The 20587-nt window shown below is 44.6% G+C and overlaps 1 protein-coding gene across 1 annotated transcript in view; it reads left to right on the forward strand.

The window, feature by feature from the left end:
• The window catches only part of ARID5B (AT-rich interaction domain 5B), a 108146-nt gene extending 89507 nt beyond the window's left edge, over window positions 1-18639 (forward strand). Inside the window, exons 7-8 of the mRNA XM_082486590.1 lie at window positions 10326-10524; window positions 14459-18639. Of these exons, the coding sequence (XP_082342716.1) occupies window positions 10326-10524; window positions 14459-16609 (2350 nt within the window). The 3' untranslated portion in view covers window positions 16610-18639. The remainder of the gene's footprint in view (window positions 1-10325; window positions 10525-14458) is intronic.
• Window positions 18640-20587: the final 1948 nt, after the last annotated feature.

Here is a 20587-nt window from a genome sequence, read left to right on the forward strand (position 1 = left end):
AGCCCTGAGCTTACCTAAAATATGCTTTACCAAATCTGGTCTGAAAAACTGAAACGCGTATACAAAAAACCTCAGTGACTGGTCCAATCTCTACATTTCTAGTGTTTAGACGATTTTTTTTTTCCACCACAGGAAAGCTGTATTAAGCCTCAGACTTGGAAAAAAAGTAAATGAAATTGTCATGGTTTGTTTCAGCTGGTAATTCTAACTACAGCACCTGTAAATGTAATGCTCATTTGTAGCCAAAGTGCTCAGATGACATTTAATCTAAAACCAGAACTGCAGTGCAGGAATACGCATTCGTGATTCAGGACACACATACATTTTCTAACTTGAAGGTGAGCTGTAAAGCTAAACTGGAAATTGAATTAAGCTGGGAAGTAAATGCTGAATAAACCTCATGATTTCTCCTTTCTGAATCCCACTGGCCTTTCCTTGCTTAGTGGAAGCAGAACAGGCAGTTCCCTGGCTTCACTGATCCTGCCGCTGTTTGACTTAGCCTTGCCATTCATCTCTACGACTAGATCTCAAGGGCGTCCGTGTTGTGTTAACTAGCTTTCTTCCAAGGTGACAGAGAAGCTACTAGCTGTTTGCACTGGCTTTAACATATCAAGGCTGCTTAGGTGGCAATGACCTTTCAGTGACACCCTTAGGATGCTGAGGGGTGGGATGGCACGTATGTCCCATTCATGTACTGCATCCCACCTTCCTGCCCTCTCCAAGTTCCCCTCTGCAAGGTGGAGTTTCACACGCAACTTCAAAGGGCAACGTGAAATAAAAAAAGAAAAAAAGAGTCCCAACAACCGAAATAAAAAGCCAAGAGGATAGAATTGCCTCTCTGTCTAGCAAATCCTATGAAGCAATGTCGCTTTTCTCAAAAGGTGCTTATAACCTTTAAAAAGGCAGCACATTGCTGCAGACCTGTGGTACTAAGGACGGCAAATGCCGAATGAACAAAGCCAGATTTAAAGGCTGCGGGGAATGATTTGCTTCCCTCTCTGCGCCCCCCTGTTTGGAGCAGGGGTTGTGGAGGTTGTTACTGCTGTGCTATAGGTAGGCAGAGTGCTTCGGTCGGTGCGGTGTTTGCTTTGTTTCCCCGGTATAAGGGAAAGAAAGATTTTGTATGCATTATCAACTGATTCATTTTTCATGTAGTACGGTTTGTGTTTCCAGTAACTGGTTTCATTTTAAAACAAGGCGAGGCTGCCAGTGTTTCAGTAAGTGTTATTTGTATATTAGTTAGACAACTTTTGTTTTATTAATAAGTATAATAATGAAAGTGCAGGTTGCTGAGTAGAAGCAATGGGTGTTTTTATTTAAAGCGTAGCAGGCATCGTATAATGCCAATGAATGCGTTATTGTCACTGTAGGCATGGCTGGTCTAAACCTGCCTCTGATTGGGTTATTCCAAATAGGCCCAAGCACTTCATAAAAATGTCTTTGTCAGCCTAGTTTTCCTTCCAAACCTATTCATCTCTGTCAGTTTTTAATATTAGTACCAGGCTCTTGGCTATAGTCCATTAGTACTGTACTTAATTGCTCATGTTACAGATGATTACCAATATAAAAAGCATTAATGTTTTCCCATCGTGGGGCTGTTGCTCTGCGCACAACTCGGACGGTGCAGAGCTTATGAGTTGTTGTTGTTTTGGTCGTTACTTTCTTCATTTGTGCTCCTTTAACACACTTACCTTGCATGATCACAGAAAGCTAGAGGCGTGCGTGGTTGGTATGAGCTGATTCAGCCTGAACCTTTCCTGCAAGACTCTTGCAGCCCTTGTCAGCACCCTACATCTCTCTCTCTCTTATCAAGAAACCCTCAGAAACGGCTACTTTTCTGCGAAGTACTCTTCTCCTGCTGCCTTCTCCTAATAATGCAGATGTGGTTTTCACATGCAGGGTTTGAGGTTTCTTTTGCTTTTACACAAAACACATGATCAGCAGCTTTAAATTTCCGACCTGAACGATAGGCTGTGTTTCTGCAGTGCTGATGACGTCGTCGTTAGGGATTTTTCATAAATATTACACCACCACCATCCCCACCAAAAAAACCACCTGAGCCAAAAAACCCAACCTGCTATTTTGCAAAGTATATAATAAGTTCACAATAAAATGCATTGAACAAAACAAAAATACGAGCAATTGCCTGTTGAGGCCTTTTTCTGTCTCCAAGTCTGGCTGTGATTCACCTTGGTTTCCTCCAAAGCAAGCCTTGTGCACAAGCTACACACAAACACGCACAACACGTCGTGTTGGTGTTTGAAGGTGTCGTGGCAGGCAGCTGGACAGTCCCATAGAGCGGTAGCCCTCCTGGCCTCTTCAGGTGCTGCAGGGAGCCTGGTTCCCTTGGGGTCTCTAGAAGGGGATGGACCCAGAGAACCCCATGGGTTGTGTCCTGCTCTTCAGCAGTATGTCTCGTATCTTGGCCCTCATGAGTCACTAGCGCCTTGAAAACCAGACTGTCCTGCTCAAACCCAGCTGGAGAGGGGTTTATTAGGCTTCATGGTGTCATCAAATTCAGGCAGCTGAGTGGGAAAGTGTTCTGCAGAGCCACAACCACACGGGACTTGAGGAGGAGCCGGTAGGTGAGATGGGTCCCCAGAGTGGGTCATGGTTCTTCACAGTCCAGGCAGCGTGGCTGTGCCCACGCTTTGGACACAGACCTGCAGAGGGTCTTATTCTGGCTGTGAGTGTGGCCCCTGGGCACGTGCAGAGCACGCTGCACATCTGTCCCGTACCAGGGGACTAAACCTCAGGAGAGAAGTGTCTTGTGCAGTTCAGAGCCCGTTCTGCCATTTTTCTGTCTAAATGGCTCACGTAAATATTACATATTATCAGAAACACAAGGCGAGTCAAAAGAAGTCCCTTTCATGGTTTCCCTTTAACAGCCATAAAGTCTCTCTACCCTAAGGATGTTGTGCAGTAATTCAATATGCACGAGAGCCCTGCAGTCCATGCAAATGCTGTTTGGTTTTGTTAAAGCGTTTGGATAACTTTGGTAATGTGGAAGCATTTCAGTGGAGTTTTGTAGGAAACAGCAGCCAATCTTTTAGTGGAAACAAAAAGTAGGAGGCTAGTGTAGGATCTACATGAAAATGCTTATGGTTATCTTTTAATACACATTGTAATTAATAGAAGGTTTTGATTTACACTGTTAAGTGTGAAAACATCCTCAGGCAAAAATTAATCAAATGTTATGTCATGCTGCAAACTACAGCTAGCTCTTTGTTTGACCCAAAAAAAACTTGCCAGGCAGCAGTTTTTTCTTGTCGTGTTAACTTAGTTGTTTTATTTTTGTCTTCACCCCACTTTCCTGCCCCCCTCCCACTTCAGCCAGTCCCAGACTCCCAGAAAACTTCGTAAGTTGCAAATTGTCTCAATAGTTTTCCATCAAGCACAAATTTAAGCATGAAGATAGATGAGGTGTCTCCATTCTCTCTTTCTTTTCCTGGGTTTTTGGTTTGTTTTTTTTTTTTTTTTCTTTCTGATAAATAAGAGGTTTCTACTTATGATTTTCTGCCCTCAGGGTTTTATCATTAAGATTAAATAACTGTACTCTCAAGCATACCACTGAACAAACATCTTTTCAATTATGTGAGTAACAGATGCTTTAACAAAGGAACTATTGAAAATTCAGAAAGCTTCCCCCCCTCCCCAAAATTTAAAACGTATCAGATGACAGAGGAATGTAATTGTTTACCATTAAAACAGATCCTTAGCTATCCATTCAAAACATCTGAGAACACACATTTTTTTCAAAATTTCTGAGTTTTCAGCCTTGGAAACTTACTGGCCAGCACTGGAATCAGTGGGAGTCCTTGGGTGCAAGAGTGCTGGGCAGTCGGGCACTGCCTTCCAGTGCGTGGAAACAGGTGATCTCTCTTCTCATGGGGAACTGTTTTCCCAGCCACATCCTTGTTTCCACCCAGGAGTTTGTCCCATCAGAATTGGGAGATGCCGTGTGCTACCTGGTGCTCCCAAGTGGGTTGTCACCCAAGCAAGAGGGGAACTTCCCAGGCGTGCCCGCCATACACGTGTGTGTTGTCGCTCACCGGGCGCTGGGGCTGTGGAGTGTGCCCAATGCTCCTGTGGTCCCAGCACTCCTCACGGCTGAGCTGGGTGCTCGGGGCTGATCGACATCAGGTTAAGTGTGCATAGTTTGTTCAGCTTTGTGCAGTGGAGATGTGGCTCAGAGCTCCCAGGGAGGGTCGGCAGGGTTTTGGAGTCCCTCCAGGGAACCTGCGCCCCGCTGGCAATGCAAAATAGCACCTGTAAGCTCGTCCTGAACACAGGCACCAGGCATTGCAGGGACTATATGGACCTACTGAACAAAATACGTGTCTGCCTTTAGATGCAGAAATGGTGACTGTGGCCAAAACAGAGGCTTGTAGGAATTTTGGTAGAGCGGCCTGGGAAGCTGCTCTGTCCCCATCACCCTTCATTTGAATCTTTCCCATGCAGTAAATCTGCACCGAAGGCGAAAGACGGGGGTTGTTCATCTCCCCGTGCTGATCCATAGGACTGAGAGTGCCTGAGCTTCCCTCGGCTGGCTGTGCAGCTAAATCAACAGCTGTGTTTGTAGTGTCACTAATTTCCAGTTTACTTAAAACAAAGTGTCTTTGAATTCTCTTACAGCAGCGCAGTTCCCACCTTTCAGCAGTGAGCCATTCTCATTACCCACCAGCACTCCCAGTGGGCTGTGAGGAAAGTTGTTGATGAAAGGATGAAAGAGCCATTTCTTTAAGGAAGGAAAGTTCTTTGGGAGGAAAATTGAACTCAAACATATTTTGTCTTTGCTGATAAAATACATGCCAGTTTTGTACTTCAGACAAATGCAAATAAACCTATTGCTATTGTGTTCTGCACAAAAGCATGCGAGGCTTGCTTTTGTAACCCCTGAATCGTTCAATGCGGTCTGGGGAAATCAGGCTTGAGGAACACACTGCTTGAGTTGCTTAATGTATTTTATATTCCCATTTCGGAAAACAGGCTGAGACCTTAGAGTTTGGGTTATTCCTCTCCCCTCTTCTCTGCTGGGAATCTGTCACAGGTGCCCAGGAGAGCTGCCTCCTGCTCCCGGCCATCCCCACCAGCTGATTGCTGTTGAAGGTGGCTTGTTTCCCGTGCTTACGCTGACAGTATTGCTCCAAGATTTATCGTCAGTATTGCTCCAAGATTTATCCCTTTCGAAGAGCATCAGGGTAAAAAATACAAGACTTCTCTTGGGATCGGACCTCGGGCATTCCTGCTGGTCCCTTAAAACAACGGAATGTTTCTCCACTGAGTTTCTAGGGAACAAGACTCGGATTTCTCTCACTGAGGTTATCGATAGGGGCCCCTTTGCACTGCGGGGGCTGTCGCTGGAGCTGCCCCGGCTCAGTGGCCGCTCGTCCTGGCCCTGTGTTCAGACCCTCTGGCTGCAGGGGTTGTAGGCGGCTCTGCCTGGCTGCTGTGAGGACCTGTTGAACCAGCAGGTTGCTCTATTGAACCAGGCAGACTGGGCAGCTCGTCGCCCAACTCCAGCAGTGCCTCCAGAGGAAGGAGCAAGAGCCACTGTGGCATAATGTGCCCAGGAAGGAAGTGTTTTCCAGAGTCCTACCGGTAAAGAGATTTATTGCCTGTCCCTTTTCAGTGGTTTTGAAACTCTAAGAGCTTAATGTTCTCATGATTTACATTAGCATTTAATCCTTGCATAATCTCACTAATCCCTTGGCCCTAAGATATCCAATGGCAGTGAGTTCCACGGGTTAACTGGTCGCTGTACTCATTTGGTGGACCAGCTTTAAGTCTTTTTCCATTCCTGTTGCAATCAACCTCCTTAACCTTCTGGCCAAGCATGGGAATGGGGCAGCTTCTCCCAAGGAATGGGCTTTGGTATTTTAAGTCCTTCCAAGATTATTCTTGTGGTTCAGAGGCTCCACTGCGCACGGTTTTGTGTTAGGCTTGGAGCCCTTGAGAAAGCAAGATGATGTCAATGGGAGACGTGCCGGAATATTTTATTCTGCCAGGAAGAAAACAAAAATAAACACTGAAATAAGCGATATAAAAAAATATTGTAGGGATTGTGCTGAACTGCCTCCTTCCCTCCTTCACCCTGTGCGTCCTGGGCATATGGTTCCTCCCCGGCCCAAGAGCCCCGTCATATCCATACACAGTGGGGGGGAGAATTAAAGAGGAAACTGGCAGCCTTAACATTTAATTTCCTTCCTCTTTCTGGGCTGGTTGGATCCTTTGCATTATTGTAACTACTTTTTTTATCATGTCTATAAATAGATGTGCTCTCATGTGTCCCGTGAAGCAGAGTTGGGCCAAAAAAGTCATTCATTCTGCATAATCAATACGTGAAAATGTAGTGGTTACTGGCTCAGATGAGATCTTGTATTGTTAGTTCTGTAGCTGGGAAAAAAATGTTGACTAATAAAGATTAAGGGCTTATTTTTTCTTTTTATGAAATGGTAATGATGAAGACATGTTTGATATACTGTGAAATACGTTTCTCTAATGTGAAGTTTCTGCTTTTTGTTGGGAAAGAGATTCGGTCCCTGGAGGATTTTAGAATTTGTAAATATAAAATTATCTGCTTCAGTGTTTTTTAAAAAAAGGTTGGCAGAAAGCCAGATTACTTACATTACTGTAATAGATTTGCTGACCTCTGACATCTGCTGCAGAGAAGTACATTGAATTTTTCATAATATCAGATGATGCAGATCTAAAAACTCAGTACACTCTGCACCATTATTTAATTCAGGACTTAGTAAAGCAAAATCTTTTTTTGAGTAGCAGTTTATATGTGATTAAACTTAATATTGCCGATTGTAATAAATCAGGATTAGTATAGTACTGATTTGTTAATCTAACTTGTATTGATTTTAAGTTGTCTTTATTTAAAAAAAAAAAAAAAAAAAGACTGGCTTTTCACAGTGACTGAATTTAATAAGAAGCTCTGTGATAGCAAAGACTCCCCTACTGTTTCTGCTCTTGGCTGGAAAATGTTATTCTTGTATTATTCCAGGAAAAAAAAAAAACACCTCATGCTGCTAAAAATCTGCTGCCTGTGGAAAGATTTTTTTAATACACTAGTGCTTACATATTCTATTTATGTTAATTGACTTATAAATAATACATTTTATTAATCTTAATATTGGAATCTTGATCATGATAAAGACCCTTTTATTTGGTCTCCTCACAGGCCTTACAAGTAAATATTCTTTAGACCGCAAAATATTCCCCCCCTTTTCCTTTTTTATGAATACTTTGATACTCTTCCCGCCCTTCCCCCCCCCCCTCCCCCCCCCCGCCATGAAATACAGCCACAGTTCAAAGCGACTGAAAACGTAGTTGTTGTTTCCAAAGTGGAAGACATTCAGGGTATCCGGCTCTGGTTTTTTGGACGTTGTCTTCACCTCTCCTTGTGCAAAGATTGATTAAATCTTACCTGCGCTGCAAATATTTGACAAAAAAAAAAAAAAATCTTGTGTTGGTTTCAGACATGTCACATTCTGCTAAACTATTTGGCTAACAGCAGATCACATTCTTCCTGTGTTGGGCAATATTGACCTTAAATTGGCTAAGCCGGCTGCTTTCATGGCATGTGAGCCGGCTGCTTACATGTTCCGAGAGCTGTATTAGCTTTATTACTCCTGCGCTATAAAAACTTCTAATAATCAAATGATAAGATCATATCCTGTGGGTAATTGTGTTGTACCCTGACAGGATAACTGAAAAAACATTCAGTGAAAATTGCAACCGACGGAAACCTCTACGTGAAGCGGCAATCGTTGGCGTAGCTCGGCTCGCTGCTGCTCCCCGGGGTCTCGCAGCCCGTGCTCCTGCCCAGCTCCTCTCCCGCTGCCCCCCTCTGCCCCCAAAAGCCACCTTGGCGGCGGCGGGGAACAGCAGCCGGCCGGCCCTCGTTTCGAACCAGGAGGGGAGAATCCTCAAACAAGCCGTCCTTGTGTTTTGATTCAGTTTTACCTTAGTCATGCCGCCTCCCCGATACACGAAACATTTAATTCCAGATTTCCTGCCGCTGGCTCCGGGCCTTTGACCGGCTATGTGAAATGTATTTTTACTGCTGTCGGCCTGCCAACTGCTGAGCTCAGTGAAAAATAACTAAAATGAAAACCTTGTACTCCCACATGAACCCTTAAGATCAGAAAAGGAAATTTAAGCCACGGTTACTAATTAGCGCCAAAGCTAATGAGTTCTGGTGAGGTGCAGCAGGAGGAGGAGGAGTTTGCGTCCCGCGTTACCCTACAAGGCTCGGTGGAGAGCACGCGAGCGGTGATTAATCCTGCCGGCCCGAGCCTTGCTCCTGGCCCGGCCATAGCCACGGGGTTAATGGACTGGCATCTTGCACGGAAAGCCCCACTCGTGGGCCAGGAGCATCTCCATCTCCCGTGGGGCGCGGGACGGCCTCCGAAACCTTTACGGATGGAATATGTAGATTTTTAATGGGCGACTTGTTCCCATGGAAACAAAACAAAGTCAAACACTCCCCTCGCAGTGCTAACAATTATTGTAATAAAATGTGTTTTTATTAAAAGCGATTCTAAATATTTAACACATGGCAGAGCGGCCTCGATGTTGCCCTGTGTGAAACCCAACCTTGCCTCTGAGTGAAGTCCAAAGTGCTTTGTGCAGCGTGGGGAGGAATTCGGTGTTTTCACCAGTATTTGCGCTTTGCGAATGAAATGTAGCAGCCTCAAGTATGAACAAGATTATTTTTTTCTTATTCTGCTTAGTTATGCTTTTTATTATATAAACATTAACTGTAATATTACAGTGGGAAGCAGGTATTTGGCAACTACGTATTATTTTGCTAAGTTTGCATAGAGGGAGCAGTTTCCAGTTTTAGCAGCTGTAACATGTTTAAACTCAGTTTGTAATGGGATCTGAAGATGAATATTCCCTGTGGGCTCTGCTTAGCTTCATTACTGGAGTCCTGCCAAATTCAGGGCTAGAAAGTATTATTCACGCCTCTTTGCACATTCCATGTCAGAGCATGCTCAGTTAATGAATTTTGTTTCTAATATAGCATAAATTAGGTTTATATTTTAACATAATTTATGTTGTATTTTATTAAAATGTAAAATATTATGATCACGAGCAATCTAATTTCTGCTCTCTTAAGCCCAAACTGTGTTTGAACATCTAAGTATGTAAATCAAAATTGCATGCTTAGAAACTGATTCTAGGATAACAAACGAATATCTGAACCAAAGAGGTTTCTGCCTTGGAGTCTTAGATTAAAGATAATTAAGGATTCCTGGTATTTGAACAGATTTATGTTGTTTATAAGCAAAGTACATTTTCTTCATAGAGTCAACTTGTCTCTTTTTTTTTTTTTACACAAATTATGTTTGCTGTATTAAAGTTCATATTTTTAAAGTCTGAGTCTTGTATTAATCCCACAGTGAGTCATTAATCATACCAAATGCATTATAAAAACTTTAATCACTGAAGTTGAAACTGAGATTGTAATGCAATCCATCCCTTTTAATTATATCAGTTATTTTTCCTTTCAGATCTAGAATTGCAAAGGGAAAACAGATAGATTAAAACTCAGTGTGTTTGATGCTTTCGGGGGAGGATGTTTTTTGTTTGTGTTTCTTCCTTGCTCTTTTAAAGCGATTTCGTGCACTTTGTGGAGGACAGTTGCACAGTGAAAAATTCCTTCGCTTTTAACTCTTTTCCTTTCCCCTTCTTCCTTAAATAAAGACTCCCTGGCGAAGGCAGGGAGCGTGGTGGCTGTCATTGCATGGGTGCGTCGCACGGGTGGGCTGGTGGTGATGGCAGCGTGCTGGGTGCTGTGCCCACCGCTGTAGGTCTCCTGCGCCCTACTCCCTCCTCTTCTGCCCAGTTCCTGGCACTCGCCCTCGCACGCAGGCAAACCACCAGCCTGGAAATGGTGTAGTTGTTATCAAGTTGGCTGTGGCTTTGTAGGTGTTTTCCTGGGGTTTGCTGCATGCTTTTGAGGGGAGGGAGGGAAAATAAAAATAAATGGTGGATTTATTTATTTTTTTGTAATCTGTCTAGAACATAGTGGCTCATATCCTCATCTGGTACAAATTGGTGTAGCCGCATAAACCGCTGCAGTGTTACTGACAACTGATCCACTCCAACTCCCCTGAATTTACACCCCTTGATAATCTTGCCAAATAAATCGGTTTATCATACTTGGATTTGTAGATGTAGAGTTTACACTGTTGCTTTTATGGCATGGAAGAAAATGGATTTATTGAGTAAACTGCTCATAGTAGATACATTTTGTTCTTTGCTAGAATGGCAAAATCTGATCAATTATTTGTTCCTTAATCCCCTAGATTAATCCTGCCGTATGAAAGATTTATTAAAGGAGAGGAAGATAAGCCACTGCCTCCAGTGAAACCTCGAAAACAGGATAACAGTTCCCAGGAGGGTGAAGCGAAAACAAAAGTGTCTGGAACAAAACGCATCAAAAATGAAAACCAAAAAAGCAAGAAGGAAAAAGATAATGCACAGAAACCCCAAGATGCATCTGAGGTTGGTTGCTTTCCTGCTTTTCAACTTTTCAATTAAAAATGTGCAGCTTTAATTATGTGAAATCCAATGATAAAATACATAATTTAAACAGGAGAGTTCCAACCAGTTGGCCTTTGAGTTTGCTCGGCAATGGAAATTGTGGTCCTGTGTTGGGATTTTGCTGGGCTACAAACAGCAAGCAGCTAGCTCCATATTGCGTAGCAGTGATGGCAGAAGACCAAATGTGCTGGATGTAACAAGTACCATTTCTGCTCATTGTATTATACAGTGGTCACCACTAAAAGATCAGCAGCTGCCAAAAGGAAACCACACAACTACCACAGTTATTTCCTAATCTAAGTATAGGGTGCGGGAACCTCTAATACTGTTGATAATACTGTGGTAACTGTTGGACACAGCTGATTTTTATAATGGTAACCTCTGGATCAGCCCTTCCATGCTTGCAGATGTATGCACGTCTTTCAAAAAACAGATCACTCCCCTGGATTTTTATTGTGTTATACTAAATTTCTCTTTGCATTAAAAGGTCAGATTTTGAGGGAAGCGCTTTCCAGGCCCTAACCGAGTCCGACTTCCCTCTCACATGGCACAGATGGTTTTCAGCTGAGATAGGTTCCTGTTCTCTCACCTGCTTCACATGGGCAGGCCCCGGTTTCCATGTCGAGCTGTCTTACCTGCAGTCATAGTACAGCCCTTGTGGAACAGATTTTACGTTCACAGCCCAAAGTAAGATAGATGAGTAGAATTCATATTTGTCTGCGAATAAGAGTAAGTTTCACGCGTTGTTAAGTGATATAAAATCAGTGGGGTTTTTGCTCCAGTGTTACTTAAGCACTGTCTTTTGCACATCCTGCGCACTCTCTCCTGTGCCCTGCTTGCGCCCTGTGTGAAGGAGGCGGTGAAGCTCCTCACACACAACCCCTACACAAGATGTTGCTTTTCCTGTCTCAGTCTGCCAGATCACAGCAGCCTTCAAGGCGTTGCAGTGAAAGTAAGTATTTAAAGAATGTCGAAACACATGACTTGCCCGGCAGACTACGGCTGCTCCTTTGACTTCATTGCCGTCTGGCAGGTACATAAGTCCTGTTTCTCAACCAGTTTGGAAATTGCTATTGAGTCACCTATCAAGAATCCTCCTCCTCCTCATTGTTTAAAAAAACCCAACGGTGCAGGATCAGTAAACATGGATGCCTCTGAGACTGTGTACCCAGTTTTGAGAACAGAAAATTTTGATTTTCGTGTCCCACTACCTCTTTAAGTTGTGCTTACAAGAACAGTTTCATCTCCCGTCCAAACCAGAATTTGTACTTTAAATAGCCTTGATCAACAGTACCTTTAATATCTAATGTAAGGGCATTCCACACAGAGGGGAGGTTTTTTGTTTTCTCTCGCACTGTAATTTTAAAGCAGGGAACCCTGTTGGGGGGAAAACCCCTCCACTTCTGATGAAAAATATATAGGGAGGAGAGCGCACGCAAACCTGCTTCAGTCACTGGAAGGCTGCAACACAAATTTCCCAAAGCAAGGAGATGTGAAGTGAAGGCTTGCACCTTCCCCTGTCATTTCTTCATACCTGGTTATTTATTGAGGGGTCTTGGATCAGCAAGATACGTTACACTATCTGTACTGCCACTGCTAAGCACAACATAACAAGTCAGCAGCAGAGCATCAGCCTTAACTTTGAATTTCCTTGCTTTTGTTGTTCCCTATCTCAAACTTCCTGCTGCTTAAACTGCAGTTATTTTTGTGCGGTTTGCAGGAAGAGTTCTTAAGCTGCGCTTATCGGAAATGTAGGGAGCCTAGACGAGACAATGAAAACATACAATTACGGCAGTTTCCCATTGTAAGATGGTACCTTTTACAGCAGAATTAATGTCTCCTCCCTGACGGGGATGGAAGATGTGTCCTGCCCGTTTAATCAAGGTGCGCGATTGAGGACCTCAGCCTTCATGCAGGTCACAATATGGGTAGGTGGACACATGAAGCCCGAGCAGGGGAGGGACTTGCAGGGATGGGCGCTTCCACCCATGGTGGGTGCAAAGCTCATCTGTGGTCTGCCATAGGGAGATCCCTGTGCCCAGGACGTGGCCCTTACGGGGCCAGCAGAAAGGAGACATCCAGCTCCTTTAAGTGGAGCGAAATCCAAGACTGCCGGAGCTGGGCAGAAGGTTGCATGTCCCTCTCACCCCAGCCATCCCCCAGCAGAGGAGACTCGTGCCAGGCTCCACATTTGGGTGCAGTCCTCATGCAGGCACAGCAGCACTGGCGTGGTGCTCATGGGGAGCTTCTATAGCCACACACGTAGATGAGTAGGCATGGCCCCAACGAAGCCACCACTTCTGCCTGTAGCCTAGAAGCTGGCCGTAGTTGTGAGTTGCAAAAGTGTAATCAAGTTACAAATGTGTGGTCTTCTCAATTGCATGTTCAACTCATACACCATAAGAAGTATGCAGGGAGAGAATATAACTTTAATTTATTAGGGTTGCATTTGCTTTTGTGCTTTTCACTGTTTTCCTGCCATCACAATGACATTGTCAGTGTAACAAGATACCAGACAAAATGCTGTTAGCCTTAGACTGCACATTTTCTCACAATAGCTGAAACTTCAATCAAAACGTTGCTTAACAGAAACAAAGAGCAGAATGTACAGTTATTAAATATGATTTCCCTCTCTTTTTTCTCCTCCTTGCTTTGCTCATCTGTCTGGTATTTTCCTGTAATTTTATAAGCTCAAGAGACCAGCGATGGTACTTTGTAAAGGACCTAATGATGGTATTTGGCTGCAAAAGGCAGCTATGAGTTTAAAAAGAAAAAGTTAGGATGACTAACAGACACTGTAACTAATAGGCCAACCAAACAGCCAGGAATATTTAAAAGCAGCTGTGTAGAAATAAATCTCTGAGAGGGTTAGATTCGTTAGGACCTTCTCCGATCCCCCACTCCTATGACAGACCATAAAGCAGCATTTAGATAATAACTTTCTCAATGCGTCTTATCTTTACAACGAAGAAAGAAAGAAAACAATAATAATAAAGGGCTCACACAATGCTGCCGTTTTATGACTGTCTTCTACCACGACATGTCAGAGGAGACTGACAGCAGTTTTGAAAAGGGCTGTCAGTCAGCTGGATCGCAGATGGGACGCTCTGGTGACCTCTGCGGGTCACAGTTCAGCTGGCTACATAATGGGATGAATAGTGTGAATTGTGCACACAAGCTTTATTAATGGGGGAGCAGAAAGAGCTGTGGGCCCATTGACGATAACGTATAAAAGCCATGTTTGCAATAGCGGGCACACACACTTACTGAATGTTGACAACTTCATTTTAATCCGTTAATAAAAAAATGTGTGTCCTAGTTAAGCTGTGGCAGTGATTTGCTGCCTACAATAGGGATTCCTACTATGCCATTTCTATCATTTTCACACTTTAATGCAAAACTGGGTGTGAATGATCTCCTCTGTGATCACTGAATTTTAAGATAGCTACTCTGGAGAGACTTTATGTAAGAAAACACATGGGGATCGTTGTATCATTTTTGTAGGTGAAGTTGGCTAGCGGGAGAAATTTCTGTAGCCTTATCGTTTGTGTTATGAAATCTGCTCTCCTGCATTTGCCTAATTAATTTTAAAAGAGTATAACCTCAGCGTTTAGCTACCTGGTCAAGCCACTGGTGCCTCTCATCAGGTTACAAACATCTGCTGTTTTGAAATGCCTTATTGTGACCCTGGCAGGGATGGTGTATGTCTTAATATTTCCAGGAGGTACGTTTCTGTGTTTGAGTCTGATACCTGGCGTTAGAGCCTTCATGTTCCAGCAAGGTGATTGACAAGTACTTCTCTAAAAGTAGCCAACAGTGTACTGTGTATGATCTTCCGAACAATCTGCCAAAACACACCGCATTCTTATTACCGTCTGTTGAATCGTTTTATTAGGTTTCACCAGAACAAGAGAAGGATCAAGAATCAGCAGACCAGAAAAATTTCCCGGAGCATCCTACAGTGGGAGAGATGAAACAACCCGTACAAGGCCCTCCATCTCTTTTACCAGAGGCAGCTCGGCCCCTGACTCTGGAAAAGACAGACCTGACAGAAAACAGCACGAACAGCGAGAAAGCCAAGGAGGAGGTTCAGCACTCGTCCTCTTTCTCAAGTATATCAGTGCCCCCAGAAGAAGACACCGTGCTGGATGCCACCGTCACAAAACGATTACATCCCTCAGCAGATACCCTGGAAGACACAAAGCCTGAACAAAGACTACACAAAGCTTTTACTGACAGCTTAGAAAGCGAACCTCCAGAAATGCCCTTCACGGCTTTCCCGGTCCAGCTGCCCGCTCAGAGCGACATGGAAGATGACAAACTGCCGGAGATGGCCGATTACATAGCAAACTGCACGGTGAAAGTTGACCAGCTGGGAAATGAAGATATCCACAATGCACTAAAGCAAACGCCCAAAGTACTGGTGGTCCAGAACTTCGACATGTTCAAGGAGAAGGAGCTGCCTGGGTCCGTGAATGATGACTCCACTTTTGGTTACACACCGCTGCTCTACTCCAAGGGTAATCCAGGCATTATGTCACCCCTGGCAAAGAAGAAGCTGCTGTCACAGGTCAGTGGGGCAGCCCTGTCGTGTAGCTATCCTTACGGTTCTCCTCCACCTTTGATCAGCAAAAAGAAACTGAACAACAGAGATGAGCTGTCTTCAAGCATATCACAAGGTCCCCACACCCCTAATTCTGATCCTGTAGCAATTAATAGGCCCTCAGTCATACAACACGTACAGAGTTTCAAAACCAAGGAAGAAAGGAAATCGATTAACGACGTTTTTAAACATGACATGCTAAGTAAACCGGATCCTCAGTGCTGTGATTTTTCAAAACATCACCTCAGTTCTCTTGCCGAGTCGTACATACCGAAGACGGATATCCAGGACTGCAAAGATAAAATGAGTGAGAAAAGGGCACTGCAGCACTCCCATGTGCCCACTTTCTTGGCAGATTTTTATTCATCACCTCATCTGCACAGCCTTTATAGGCACACCGAACACCACCTTAATAATGAACAGACATCAAAGTACCTCCCCCGGGACATGTTCCGAGAATCTGAAAATATTTCTACTTTTACTCAACACAAACACCAAGAAAAACTAAATTTAAATTATCGCCCATCTTTGCATCAGCAAGAAAAAAAGGCAGCAGTGGAGGCCTCTTCAGATGATCAGCCAACAGATTTGAGTCTTCCAAAGAGCATACACAAACAGACTGCAAAGGCTCCGGGCTCCAGCCACCCTCATTCATCCATGGCCCAGCAAGAAGGCAAAGGTATCTCCCCGTTCCAGGCTGCGAGCAGCCAGGCGGTGAGCCTAGACTGTAACCCCAAAGCTTGCCGCGTGTCCCCCATGGCCATGACAGCCCCGAAAAAACACAGCGAGTTGCTCCACAGGTCTGGGAAGCAGCAGGCCCAGAGGCTGGAGAATCTGAGGAAGATGGAGGGGATGGTGCATCCCATCATCAGCCGCAGAACGAGCCCTCAAAACGTGGGGGCCGCCCGGCCTTTGAAACGGAGCCTGGAGGATTTGGACAAAGTCATTTCTGAAAAAAAAATCCGAGCTGTCTCTCCTCTGCACTTACCAAAGGAGACCTCGGCGAAAGACAAGGTTCCCGACCCGGAGGGGGAAGGCAGCAAGCCGGTGCACGGCCTCCATTCTGGCAGCATGCTGGAAAGCCACAAATTCCCCCTCTCAGCCCCCATCTTCCCGGGCTTGTATCCGGGAAGCCTGTGCACAGGGCTGAACAATCGCCTCCCGCCCGGGTATTCTCATCCCCTGCAGTACTTGAAAAATCAGACCGTGCTCTCCCCGCTCATGCAGCCTTTGGCTCTTCACTCCTTCATGGTGCAGAGACAATTCCTCACGTCCCCTGCAAACTCGCAGCAACTGTACAGACACTTAGCTGCAGCAACACCTGTAGGAAGTTCCTACGGTGACCTTTTGCATAACAGCATTTATCCTTTAGCTGCTATAAACCCTCAAGCCGCCTTCCCACCTTCCCAGCTATCCTCTGTACATCCCAGCACAAAACTGTAAACCCCCTCGCTTGCAAAAAAAAGGTCTGAGGAGAAAAGTTAAGTTAGTGACATTCCTCCCCCCGTGACGATGTCTCACAGATTTAGCGATCTGTATTTTTGCCAACCAGGATGCAGTCGTATCCCGCCTAGAGGAGCGCTTCAGAGTTTGATGGAGACAGGACTGCTTCTTTAATTCTGGCTCCCACATCGGCCCCCTCACCCCTTATCCCTGCCCCCGCAAAAAAGAAAACCAAACACTCAAAAAAAAAAAAAAAAGAAAGAAAAAAATAATTGGATTTTTTGCATATGTGTTTTCTGAAAGGACTTGTATATGGTAAGAGCAAATGTTCAAAGGGAGCCGTGGAAATGCGGGCCCAGTCCTGAGCTCACTGCAATCGCAGGTGAGGGCTGCGTTTGCCTTTCACTGAGCCGCGGACCAGAGGCCGTGCGTGCGTTGTTGCAAATGAGTCAAGGACTCGAGATGAACCCGGAAAGGAGAAGAGGGCCGAGAATCCGTACAATCAGTGGATGTGCTTTTTTGGGTAACTTTTCCTGACTTTTAAAGATTCAATCAATGCAATGTATAGTAAAACGGCAATAGATTTTTCATTTTAACACTATTAGAACAGAAGGGTAAACACTGTTTAATTTGACTGTACATATCCACTTCGTAAACTACCAGTGTCACATTTGGTCACAATAATTTATATAGTTTTGTTTGTCCAGTATATTCTGTGCTCTTTATGTTTGTTCTTTTTTGTTTTGGGTTTCTTTTTTTTTTAAATTAAACAGTATCATTTTATCTGCAACTTTTTTTAAAGGCTGTGGCTGTCCTATTTTTTTTTTTTGGTGTTTGTAATTTTTCCAGTTTCTTTATACTTTTGAGCAGCATTTTTGTTTCGTTTTTGTGGTAATGTTTACTGTTTACAAACTGAAGCAACTGGTTCAGATTAATCTTAATGGTTATAAACATACTGTAGGTGATGTTATGGTGCAAGGATGCAAACAAGGTTCCTTTGCCCACGGTCCGCCCCTGTGAGGTGCTGAGCACCTCTCGCTCTCCTCCTGTTGTTATGGCTCCTCCGCCGCTTCTCCCCTCCCACCGAGCTTTGCTTTCCCGTATCTTGGTCCGTGAATTTGTCCGAGCGTTGTACTTAATCTTACCTAGGCTGTGAAACCCTCCTGCCTACCAGAGAAACGGTCTAGAAAATAAAACCTCCCTGGCACAAGCTGCTGGATGACAGAGGAGTCCAGAAAACGGATTTGTGGTTTGCAAGAATGTTGAGAATTTCAGAAATTAGGACAGGAGCCAATGTTGATTTGGATCAGAGGCTTATGGGGCCTGGGCCTCGCAAGCAGGCTGGGCTCGGTAGGACGGGTAGGGGATTGCGTGCAGTGGTTGGGATGGTCCTTCCACACCCCCACAGGGATCTCAGCCTCTCCCTGGGCATCCTTTCGCAGGGGGAAAGCCTGGGCATGGAGGGGCTGGGTTTTCCTGGTGAAAGAGCTACCCTGTGGATGTATAGTCCCTTTGCAGGACATCACCGCCATGCAGCTGAGCATAAGACATCAATAAAGTGAAGTGTGACTTGGAGGCTTTTTACAATGTGAAAATTGGTTGTGATTCAAACCATCTCAGTTACTGTTCAAAGACAGCGTAATCAATACAGAAAGAAAAATGGAAACTACTAAGAAACACTTTGCATGCTAGGCATGTCATTAAATTTTCCCGTGATATGAAGCCAAATACAATATATAATGTATCATACTTAATATCCAAAGGTGGAAACCAGAATAATATACTCGTCTACTGTTAAAGATCCAGCTTCTTCAATTAAATACTTTATATTCCTGTGGTAAAACTATATTTAATTGATCGATAAACAGACTAGTAGAACTTAGAACATGGATGTGCCAGTGCAGAGCATCCTGCTGCTCCACAAACTGTACAGGAAACAGACCCGCAGGCTCAGCCGGGCAGAGGCCGCGGTGTGGAGGACATCGCTAGTAAAGTTGCACTAGATCTGAATCACGTGAGAATCAGGGGTTTGGGGATGGGGGGGGGGAGGGGGGTGGGAGAAGGGGGGGAGGGAAAGGGGAGAGAATATACAAATCTACAGCAAACGCAAACAGAAGCTTGTCGTGTGTTTGGTGAAGCAAACGCTTCTCTTCCTTGTGTCGGTTAAGCTTTATGTCCTGGAGTCGTGCATTTGTTTACGCGAAGTGTCCGATTTCCCTTTTGGTTACATCCCGTTGGAGTTTGATGGCTGGCGTTTTGGAGCCGTGCTGAGGCCACGCGGGGCTGGGGGACAGGGAAGAGGGGAGGAAGGCTCCTCGCTGGCCCTGCCAGGAGACTGGCCACCGCTGGCTGAGGAAGCTCATAATATACTGGCCAAAACGGCAGGGTCAAGGCAAAGAAATGGTAGCATAAACCCCCAACAGAAGCGGTGCATTATTTGTTTAAAAACTCTTAACAGAAATCTTGGAAATCTTTCAAAAGACTATTGAATTCTCCATTGGCTGAAAAGTCTTTTTTTTTTTTTAATGTCTTAAATGGGGCTTTGTTTGCATTGTTTGAGTTCAAGGGGCCTTATTATTGAATGAAATTGCACAAGCCTTTCTTTGTGCAATCAAACCATTGTTATTGGTAGGTTTGTAAAGGAAACTGCGGAATCTAATTGGCAATAGAGCCATAAATCTATTTACCAGGAGCGAGTTCCAAGAAATGTTGCAATTCAAACGCACTATGTCCAGGATTCATTAGGGATGCTAAAGGTTGTGTGATTCAAAGGAAAAGGCCCGGCAGCAAACGGCTCGCGTGTAGCTTCTGGCCACGCGCTGAGCCGGACTTTGCGAAAGGCGTGGGAAGTGGGGTCTGACTCCCAGTAAAACCCGCGGCAAGGCTGGGCGGGAGCGAGCCGGCGTTTTTGCAGTTGGTCGGTCTTTGGCTGCGTGCTGGCCTGACGCAGGGAGTCTGCCCGGTGTGTCAGGTGCCGAGGAACGAGTTTGTCCCAGCTGCAGGGAAGTCGGCTTGGCAGCCCCTGGAGCTGGTGCAGGTGGCAAGTGCTGCGCCTGCCTCCGCCGGCACCTCGGCCCCCTTCGCAGGGCATGGGGCTGCCACCTCCAGAGACCACCACCAGGGTCCCCTCGCCTGGCCCCCTCCATTGCGACGGTCAGCGAGGTCGCCTCTGGTCTGGTTTTGCAATTGCAGTGATTTTTAATGAGCAATGGGACTCCTTGCGCTGGTGTGAGGCGAGTGGCATCGGCAGCGCGGCCACGAGCGCTTCCTGCGGTGTTTGCTGTACACGTGGTTGATATTTCGCTCGTTCTCTTCCTCCTCCTCCCCTCTCCCCCCAGCCCTGCAGTTTTAAATATGTTCTAATAATGGCAGCATAATCTACTAGCTGTTTATACTTTTTTAACTTTCTTTTGTTGTAAATATTGTATACTTTTTGTGATTCAAGTTATGTAGCCTATATGCTCTGTAAGGTGATGATTTGTATATATAAAAATGGCCCAGTAATATTATATAGTTTCCCATTTAAAAGGTTATTGAGTAACCTTTGCGTTAGTTTAAACACTACCAGAAATAAAGCTGAGCCAACTATAAACACTCAATTTTTGTATGTTTTCCAAATTGTACTTATTAATGCTTTTGATACTGTATTATGTGCCAATAGTTTCCCAATCACATAGCAGGCAAAAGATATTTTGTACTTTTTGATCCACTGTAATATTTAATAAAAAATGTTACTATCTGTTCCCTTTTGTGTTTGATTAATAATTCTGTAAACAGCCCTTATCGCAATGGATTACATATTATCCCATCCGACCTTTCAGCCCTCTTATATTGGCTTTTCTAGAGAAAATATCTCCTCCTGCAAATGATTAGATTAAAGAAATGGAAGTTTGCAATTTCCTAAAGGAGAAAGAGACAAGATCTTCAGTCAGTGTCCCTCTATTTTTGCAGCGTGCTGGCGTTAAAGTGTGGCTGTGG

The sequence above is a fragment of the Vanellus vanellus genome, assembly GCF_965231255.1.
Source record: "Vanellus vanellus genome assembly, chromosome: 7".
Lineage (NCBI taxonomy): Eukaryota > Metazoa > Chordata > Aves > Charadriiformes > Charadriidae > Vanellus > Vanellus vanellus.